Raw genomic sequence first — 10,715 nt, forward strand, 5'->3', positions numbered from 1 at the left:
GCAAGTGATGATATTTACAAATCATAAACATACAATAAGCTAGGTTTTATTTAGGAAACAAAACACTAACCCATTTACACGGTTATGATCTGTGAAATCTGATCCTTCTGTTTCCAGAATATTCTTAGCATGGTTTTTGACAAAATAACGATGATATCCTATGTCCACCATATCTGTAACGTTTCACTGATTAAATTTGTTAAATAATCCTTTGTTGAATGCTTAAATCGTCTGCATGTTCCAGTTTGACACATAATTATTTACATTGCAATTACTTCCGTTGAAAACGGATGTTCACTTTTTGACTATTCAGCAAAAAGGTATTTTATACGCGAAAAGCACACCAGGTTGCAAACAACTAAATTTTATGAGTGTCAAAGGGACTCCAGAGGAGAAATTGATGTCCTATCGGGGTTTAACGTTGAAAATAAGAATGAATCGAGAGAAAAATGGCGGCCATTTTATTTCATTTTATTTAGGAAATAGACCACGTGACCTCTTAAAAAATACTGTTACCTATGTAACAGTACAAAATTCTTAGTCACGTGGTACACTTGCATTAACAGTAAAAATAACTCCCAGAGGCCTATGGGAAATTAGCATTACGAAAAAAGTGAGGGGTAATAAAAAGGACTTGTACTGCAAATTTTGGAGAATTAATTCGCCGAACTTGGTTCGGCGTGGTTCTTCTCCATATATGTAATTCAAGTGAACATCTAAAATTTGTAAAATCGGAAGCCCTGTTCTTATCCTTATAAATTCTAATATTGTTATACTAATTTTTAACTTGTAGGCATCTTAATGATTACTTCTTGCTCACCATCCCTTAAAACAAAGAAATTATTAATGCTACCAGTATTATGTTCCAAAAAGTATTTTTGAATATTTTGAAAATATATTTTTGTTTTTTTATAAGCTGAAAGACACCAAAACATAACTGAAAGAAATTTAGATTTTATTTAAAGCAGAACTTTGATTTCATTTTAAGTATTTTAACAACAAACAGAAATTCACAAAATTTGAATGTTTTAAATGTGACACGATTTTCAAAAAAAATAAATAAATGTATTGTGTTTTCCTCTCTTTTTTTGAAAAATCACGAGCTCAACATAGGAAACAGATTTGAAGTATTGATTATTTACTATTTTACAAAATTTACGATCTTATTCATTATTTTGCTTTGTTCTATTCTGAAATTGTATGATTATCTGTACAGTTATTCTGAAATTGTATGATTATCTGTACAGTACATGTACTTTGTGCTAAATTAAAGTTATTAAGTTTTAATATTTAATGCTTTATGAGTAAATTATTGGTAGTGGTTGGTGTAAGAAATAAAATTATTAAATTCAGCGAATTTCTTTTTTTTTGTATTGAATTCATAAAATATTCTACACGATAGCTTAATTTCTTGAGCGGCAACAACAATGTGATCATCCATTTATAAACTTTTGGAATGAACTACATAATTTCAAGATAAGGAGACTTCAAACACACGGGGACCTCACGACGAATTTGTCGGTGTTTACATAATGAAAGATAAATGTGTAGGAGCAGACGACAACTTATTACAAATATGGTGACCAATAAAAACGCTGTATTCTACTTTCATTTTTATTGTTTTATCGGATTTGTTCTGTTTTATTCTACCACCCAAGGTAACATTTTTTTCCATTCTGTAACTGAAATTTTAAAGCTTCAAAATAGTCGAGACATTCTAATTATTTACTTACTATAATATGATCAATATTGGTATTATCATATCAATTCAGTTTTGTAACTATGAGCTTTTGTGTCTTTTTTTTCTTGATTAAGGTAGTTTGGTATAAATATGATAGACTAAATAAAACATTATAAAGATACTATTCTTTATTACTCTGCTCCAGTTTAAGATAGCTTATGGTACCAGGTAGCTGTGTACGTGTCCAGAAAAATCAGTATTGTTCTCAAAAGTATTTATTGACCTCTTTTTTCATACTACCATTTTTTGACATTTTTGTACCTTTGTCCTTTCAAGTACAATAAGAGTTTGACTCAAAAATGAAAACAAGGCTAGATGGAGTATGATGTGCAAATGATATAGATTGTTTGGACTCTGAAAATGAGTGGCTAAACATAGTAGCAAAGTCTATCAATGAGAATCACATTTTTATTTGAATTGGAAATATACAAACTGGGATAATCCTATCATATCCAAACTGGCTTGGGTCGCGGGAGGGAAAACAAATATAATTTACAGGATGACCTGGTTGATATATTGGGCCCGTACAAGTCTTGTTCATTTCTTATTATAATGGTTTCTTTTTCATTTAAAATGTTGTCTGGGTTATATTTAAGTCATAATATATATATATGTATTTCATAAAAATACGAACGGTTACTTTTGTTACAGGGGCGATTATAACATGTGTGGATTTAAGCCCAGACTGTGCGCTCTATGGCGGGGATAAAATTTGCCATGGAAGCTTTGTGCCATGGTCAAGCGTTTATTGTAAACAGACGTGTCATTTTTGTGTTACGGGTAATATTTATATCACAAATGTTGTAGATATTTTTTATGCAATTGACTTATTACTAAAGATAATTTTGTATAGAAGCCTAAATACTTCGTTGTTTACATTTTGTGACAAATTATTTCACATTTAGTACTACTTTTTTAGGGAAACATCCATTTAACATGATCTAATATTTAAGAAATAACATCGGCCTATGAGGTGTATATCGGCTATTTAACACCGGTTTGGAGTTTTTAGCTCACCTGTCACAAAGTGACAGGGTGAGCTTTTGTGATCGCTTTTCGTCCGGCGTCCGTCCGTCCGTCCGTCCGTCGTCCGTCCGTCCGTAAACTTTTACTTTAAATGACATCTCCTCATAAACCACTGAGCCAATTTCATCCAAACTTCACAGGAATGTTCCTTTGGTGGTCACCTTTAAAAATTGTTCAAAGAATTTAATTCCATGCAGAACTCTGGTTGCCATGGCAACCGAAAGAAATTTTTTTAAATATCTTCTTTTAAAAAACTATAAGAGCTAGAGCTTAGATATTTGGCATGAAACATCTTCTAGTAAGTGTCTACCAAGTTTGTTCAAATAAAAGCCCTGGGGTCAAAATTGGCCCCGAACCGGGGGGTCATTGATTTTCCCTATATGCATATAGTAAAAACTTAAAAAAGATTCTTTTAAAGAACCCAAAGAGCTAGAGCTAAGATATTTAGCATGAAACATGTTCTAATGGGTGTCTACCAAGTTTGTTCAAATAAAAGCCCTGGGGTCAAAATTGGCCCCGCCCCGGGGGGTCATTGATTTTCCCTATATGCATATAGTTAAAACTTAAAAAATCTTCTTTTAAAGAACTCAAAGAGCTATGGTTAAGATATTGAGCATGAAACATGTTCTAATGGGTGTCTACCAAGTTTGTTCAAATAAAAGCCCTGGGGTCAAAATTGGCCCCGCCCCGGGGGGTCATTGATTTTCCCTATATGCATATAGTTAAAACTTAAAATATCTTCTTTTAAAGAACCCAAAGAGCTATAGCTAAGATATTGAGCATCAAACATGTTCTAATAGGTGTCTACCAAGTTTGTTCAAATAAAAGCCCTGGGGTCAAAATTGGCACCGCCCCGGGGGTCATTGATTTTCCTTATATGCATATAGTAAAAACTTAAAAATCTTCTTTTAAAGAACTCATAGAGCTATGGCTAAGATATTTAGCATCAAACATGTTCTAATAGGTGTCTACCAAGTTTGTTCAAATAAAAGACCTGGGGTCAAAATTGGCCCCGCCCCGGGGGTCATTGATTTTCTTTATATGTGTATAGCAAAAACTTAAAATCTTCTTTGAAAAAACCCAAATAGCTAGAGTTTAGATATTAAGCATGAAACATCTTCTAGTAAGTGTCTACAAAGTTTGTTCAAATAAAAGCCCTGGGGTCAAAACTGGCCCCGCCCCAGGGGTGTCATTGTTTTTAACTATATGTGTATAGTAAAAACTTTAAAAAAATCTTCTTTTAAAAAGCCCAATGAGCTAGAGCTGAGATGTTTAGCATGAAACATTTTCTTATGGGTGTCTACCAAGTTTGTGCAATAAAAGCCCCTGGGTTAAATTGGCCCTGCAACGTTGGTGTGGGGGTTGCTGGCCTATATACAGGTGAGCGACCTCAGGGCCATCATGGCCCTCTTGTTATGCGTAGGAATTGACCACGAAGGCCGTAGGCCTGAGTGGTTAATTTTGTCGCATCAAAACGACAAAACCGGTGTTAAATAGCCGATATACACCCCTCAGGTCGATGTTATTTCGATTCTAACACGATAAAATAAGGAAAATCACAAATGTTATTTTTCAAGCGGAAATAACTTCCGGTGCCGATTTTCGTATAACGCTGTTCGATTTTCGCACACTACTGTTGCGAAGATATAGAAATTATCAAACAAAAGCAATAATAAGAAAAAAAAACGTTATTTTATCTATTTTTCAACAATAAAAACTTACGTCGTATTGTTTTTACATCAGTGCCCCATTTATCATTCTTGTATGTATGAAATAACATCAGCTTGTTTATGAATGAGTTGTTTACTTAGGATGACGTCATTACGCTGCTTACGGATTGGCGCCGTTTTGTCAAAATATTGATTAACTGATATGGATCTAATATGTGGCGTTAGTGTATGTGAGATATTATTTCGGTATTGTATGAAAAGAAAACATTATACGAACTGAAAATATAGATAAAAATGCTTTTTATTAATGCTTTAAAATGCTTTGTAAACAATACAATCGAGGGTGAAAACATAACAGCGCATATACAAGTAGTCCCTAGCAGTTTAACACCAGTTTTTTTCCTTCTTTGTCTATAGTGACAAAATCACATGAGTGTTAGAATGTTATTTAAAAACATAATGTTTGCCTTTTCTAAGGAAGTAAAAATTCATTTGTTTCTGAGCCATAATATGCCTTTAAATGATTAGTTAAGCCAAATGTCAGAGTCCCTAAAACCCAATTAACATCTTAAAAATAAAAATTCAATAATAAGAGTCGGTTAGAAAGAATATTAGGCAAATTATTAAACTTTCTGAAAATAACATGAAAATTCTGAGAAGGGGACTTTCCTCATAAACGAAGAAAAACAAAAGCATTAAATTGACAGGATGACTCGGTACGTATATTGAGTCTGTTCTGGTAAAATAATGAAAATGCAGCATATTCCAGGCTCACTAGCAGGGGTTTAAGCGGTTTTCAATCCTCAACACAAACCTTAATTGAAACAATGATTCTGAAGGACCAAAAAAATTGTAACGACACTGTGACATTTAGATGTTAATGATAGCATTGGTTGCTTAATTGTATTTGTGTTTCCAGATTGAGTACATTTTGTATATGTAATAGTTTTGCTGGTTAAAGGCGATAAAATTTCGAATTGTATGCAGTATTTAATATTTTATATTATATACTTTAAACGTCAGAAGTGTTGCAGATATACAATGAGATAAAGTGAATCACACCTTTGCATAATCTTTAATTGTACTACAAATATATATTTTGACCAACAAAATGTTAAACTTTATAAAATAGAGAAAAAAAAACAGAATACCTCAAGAAAGCCAGCACTGCAAAATTGAAAATGTTGCAGGCTCGATTTAAATGAACTTGTTCATGGACGGTAGTGGTAATTGCAAGCTACCGTCCACGCCCCCTAGCACCGGCTTATAAAGCAACTTCAGAAGACATGTTTTGAAAATGCAATATTATATCTCTTACTTTATTGCGGAATTAATGACAATAGTTTGAGCGGATGCATGTGGACAGTTTACTGATATTCTAGATATGAGAAAATATTTTTTAAATAATTCTCGTCATATTACATCAATATTAAATTTAATATTAAAGATTTGCCATCCACTGCGTTGTCATCTACAACGGCGGAACGACAAACGACGACACCTTCTAACGCCGTATATACACAGCCGTCAACTGTGTCAACAGAAAATGTAGTAACGAATAACAGTCCTGGAACAACAGCAAAATCAGACCATAGACTTTCTGGTAAATTTTAAAAACCTATGAGCTGCGTCACGACAAAATCAACATAGTGCGTTTGCGACCAGCATGGATCCAGACCAGCCTGCGCATCCGCAGAGTCTGATCAGGATCCACGCTGTTCGCTTACCAACTGTGTTACAAGTAGAGGAACTGATAGCGAATAGCATGGATCCTGATCAGACTGCGCAGGCTGGTCTGGATCCATGCTGGTCGCAAATGCACTATGTTGATTTTGATATGACTCGGCTCAAATGTATCGATAAAATATTGAATTTATGAATAATACTTGTATATTTTTCTTCTCTGTATTTGTATTTAGCTTACGTATGCATACTGAATATTGCAAGAATCACCGAGGTCAATTTCCTGGGAAAAATATTATTGTGCAAACAGTATTCATAAATCAACAAGCGAAACGAGCATGTTAAGTTAATAAAAATAGACATGCATAAGAAAAAATGGCTTTTTTGACAATTCCGAAGAAGGAGTTTTTTTTTATAAAACAGACTTCTATGCCAGGCTCCCAATGAAGAATATCAGTCTTCAAACAAAGTTACTACACCAAACAAAAATTTGTTTGCTAAAAGACATATGAGAAATTTTCAAATCAAATTTCAACTAATGACGAAGGAATTATTTCTTCTTTTAGTGCGCTCTATATGCCCATCTCACGTGACTCAGCGAGTACCGACACAGTATATTCACGTGTACGGAGACAAATGTTACGAGTACGTTCCAACAGTTGGTAGCTGGATGCACGCCAGAACAGATTGTCATAGTAAAGGAGGACATATGTTGTCCATAACAAACGCTGGAGAACAAGCTTTTATTTTGAATCTTATTTCAAAAGTATATGTTATACCGAAACTATGGTTAGGACTAGATGATCGGGTTAACGAAGGGCAATATAATTGGGACAGCGGTAACATTTTTTTAATATAAAATACATGTGTAATGGTAGTATCCACACGCAACTTGCTTGGTTATAAACATATCTCTATAATTATGTTGTTATGTCTCTTTGTTAATTAATACCCATTTTTAAGCTATCATTATAAGTAATGGTAGTGAAACTGTGTGTGTTAAGTATGTGATTCATATATAATCAAACATCAATATAACACTATATTCAATTATAATAAGGTAGTACATGTAATTTTAATAACTTTAGACAGATTTTGTGGAATTCCTTGTAGTAATAACTGTAGAAATAAACGTTAATAAGCAGTAAAATCCGGAAATAAGTTGGACCAGAAGACATAACGGTGTTAAGAAGAATTTAAAGAAATATCCATGTTTTGTTGTTCGGTTGATAAGTCAAACATTTTGATTTTTGTAATTTTAATTATAAAGTAGTGTTGTCATTATTATAAGACACGGAGCAAATTTGTAACAATTTCTTTCACATTTTTTGATATGCCATTAATAAAAACGTTCGTTTTTTTCTTATTCTAAATGACACAAATTGCAAGAAATAGTGATTATTTCAAACTTTGCGATACGCCATTAATAGAAGTACAACATTAAAAAATATTCGTTTCAATGTGTTTTTCTTTTATTCGTAAAGACAAAAATTGCACGATATGTTGGTTCTTTCATAATTTGCGACGAGGCATGAAGCGAATCGGCACTGAACGCGTTGTTTTCTTTTTCTTTAGTTTAATGCCACCATTATCACCATACATGTTACATTGCCCGTAGGTGCCACAGTGAATTATACTAATTGGGCTCCCGGGCGATATGTTGACCCATATCACGACCAGGAAGATTGTGTTGTTATGGTCGTTTCTAGATATGGAAAATGGAACGACATTGATTGCAATGCTCTGGTTTTTGGGACACTTATATCGTATAACTGGATATGTCAATACAGTAAGTTTTTGGTTTACCTTTTTTAATGTTGTTATAATTTTATATGACCAGCTTCCATGGAAAACACATAATGACGTTGCTCAACAAGCAACACACAGGATTGTCATGGCAATGAATATAGTTGTATTCACAGAGATCAGACAAGTTTAATGTAAATTTAGAGGGAATTCTTTTTGAAGTACTCATGATAGATAGACAAGTTTTGCGTTTAAATTGGGAGAAAATTTTATGAAAATAGTGAGAAAATGCCTTTTTGTTCAAAGCAGGTTATTTATGCAAAAATCTCACTTCTCATCAATTTTTGTGATAACCCACAACGTCTCAAAACAGATTATCAAGATTTAGATTTTTTTCAGATTTGGAGACTCAAGTAACAAACACGACGTCCGATAAGCCAGGTATAATATTCCTTTTAGAGATTTTAATTTTAATCTAACGAAGTATTTTGATGAGTGTTTACGATATGACAATAAATATAAATATAGGTGATGACAAATGTAGTTTCATAAAAATGCAAATTTTGCTTTATAACTTTTGAACTATTTTTTTTATGTAAAAACATTCTTATGGAGGGAGGTAGCGTCCTTTTTTAAAGCCGTCATTTTACCGCCAGTTAATAAAATGTCGCAGGTAACTTTTAAATCCGCGAGATTTAAGTCGAAATTGTATAAATGTCGCGGCGAAAAGAAACTCGAGTTTTTCAAAAAAGTCGATTTTTACGAAGGAAACCGCGACCTTTTCTATCTACATAGCAGACTTAGCCACGCAAACATGTGCCTACTTTAGGTAGCCGATTGCGGCCATAATGATCCGCGGTATTTTGTTTTGATGCATACCTTGTAAACAATCGAGTTTGAGCATTGAGCCTCGACTTTTATGAAATGTCTCTTTTAAAAAGTCGCAGCTTCTTTTAAAAAAAAGTAGTTGGTTTTGTTACTGGCGACTTTTATGAAATTCCGACTGCTCAGCGTGATTCACCCGTAAGTAAAACGGGATTTGGATGAATTTGAAAGAAATACGCGCATAAAGTAGAAACTGAATATTGCTATAACTCACCGCGATATTATAGAGACCGTTGTTGGTGTCTATAATTTTTCCCATTTCTATAACACTTGCAAAAATTGAATTTCTTTCTGTTCCTCGACTTTTTTTTACACAAACGAGGGATAAATGTAAAGTCGAACCATGGACGCTACCGGCCACTTGAGTCAAAATGTTCCTCGCTGGTTCCAACAACTGTTATAAACTATCGAGGTTTATACATTCTTGTCGATATTATGTACGATTTCGGCAGATATTCTCAAACGTTGTAAGTTGCCCGCGACATTTAATGATAAAACGGTAAAATTTCTCGCGGGTTTGCAATGGCCGCAGCCGGCCATCATACATTCTGTATCCTTTATCAGTGAAAAATTGCTCAGATGTGATGTAATTATTACTTTAATATGATATAACATTTTATTTCGTTATTTGAGATATCGTAAAAAGATTTGCGTCATAACACGCATATGTAACATTTAATATGGGGACTCAAAGGCGAGGCTCGCTGCTTCTGTGCATGAAATACCAAATGACACCTATTAAACGAAAAATAATGTAGATCTAAAATAAAATAAAAAAATAAACGGAATTTCTTTCGTAGACTTTGCCTTCTTTCATATCATTTGTAATTTCAAATTGACATTCAATCTGATGAAATAATTATGTTTTCTCTTAAAATAATTTTAGTAGATGGAAATTGGAGCCCTTGGCAACCATGGAGCGCATGTTCTGCCACGTGTGGGACCGGAAGTCAAAGTCGCACAAGAGACTGCAATAATCCGGCACCACAAAATGGCGGAAACTTTTGCTTTGGTTTAAGAAACGAATCTTCAACGTGCAACGCTAAAGATTGTCCACGTAACTAAATAAGGCCATCTTTTTAAAATTATTATGCCAATCAAATATGCGTTTATATATTTATGAAAACAAAGATAAACTCCATATTTCACACATTTATCTTAAACAGCTACAGTCTTTTTCTTGTAAGCGTCTTACTAGCTAAGTCTTTAGCCTACTTTTCGAAGGCATGCGCCCGTACTAGATAGGCGCGATATTTTGATAAAAAAAAGCCAAATAAAGTAAGTAGAAGATGGTTTATGATAATAAGACTGGCAGACTGTTTCAGACATTTTCCTGTCTCATTTGACGAAAAAGTAGGAAAAATACTAAAGTAATTAGATATAAAATATACTATGCTATGAGTGTTAATTATATAACAATCAAATATATGCAGTAAGATAGACAAAGATATGATTCATCGTGAAATAAATGGTACTCATGCATTTATTATCCATTTCAGATTGGATGCCATTTTACGAAGCCGCGCCTTGTAGCGTCACGTGCGGAGTAGGTTTTGTTCAGCTTAAGAGAAATTGCTCCACGGGCAACACTCAGGATTGTCATGGCAATGAATATAGTGAAAAGCCTTGTCACCTTCAAGATTGCTCCAACTGATATTTGTTTGAATTATTCAATGATGATAGTCTTTATATAAAATCTTTTAACAAATATATGAACATTATGCTATAGACTTAATAAATTGCTATTATAATAATATAGACACAGGCATTGAATCTAACATTTTTCAATCGTAAAAAAAATACTTGAAAAAGGAAAAACAGAATAAAACCCGACAACAAATCGGTATTGTTTCAGAATTACCATCACATCGTCATGAAAAGAATAAATACCTGTCTAAAAACATCACTCCCAATGCAAAAGAAGCACACTTTGATTATTGGAAAAGTGTTTGAAGAAATGAAAG

General features: G+C 33.5%; 1 protein-coding gene across 2 annotated transcripts; it reads left to right on the forward strand.

Annotated features, from left to right (window-relative positions):
- Positions 1-1,440: 1,440 nt before the first annotated feature.
- On the forward strand, positions 1,441-10,493 carry LOC132740563 (uncharacterized). Of its 2 annotated transcripts, none has more exons than XM_060728485.1 (8): positions 1,441-1,658; positions 2,393-2,521; positions 5,885-6,040; positions 6,687-6,959; positions 7,739-7,909; positions 8,266-8,307; positions 9,641-9,808; positions 10,251-10,493. In XM_060728485.1, the coding sequence occupies exons 1-8, from the start codon at positions 1,544-1,546 to the stop codon at positions 10,403-10,405; spliced, it is 1,209 nt and encodes a 402-aa protein (XP_060584468.1). In that variant the 5' UTR covers positions 1,441-1,543; the 3' UTR covers positions 10,406-10,493. The 2 variants fall into 2 exon arrangements, with proteins under 2 accessions (XP_060584468.1, XP_060584467.1); XM_060728484.1 differs by having other exon boundaries at positions 1,442-1,658; positions 9,638-9,808.
- Positions 10,494-10,715: the final 222 nt, after the last annotated feature.

This window comes from Ruditapes philippinarum, unplaced genomic scaffold (genome assembly GCF_026571515.1).
Source record: "Ruditapes philippinarum isolate M1 unplaced genomic scaffold, ASM2657151v2 ctg6315_1_1_1_1, whole genome shotgun sequence".
In the NCBI taxonomy this organism is placed as follows: Eukaryota; Metazoa; Mollusca; class Bivalvia; order Venerida; family Veneridae; genus Ruditapes; species Ruditapes philippinarum.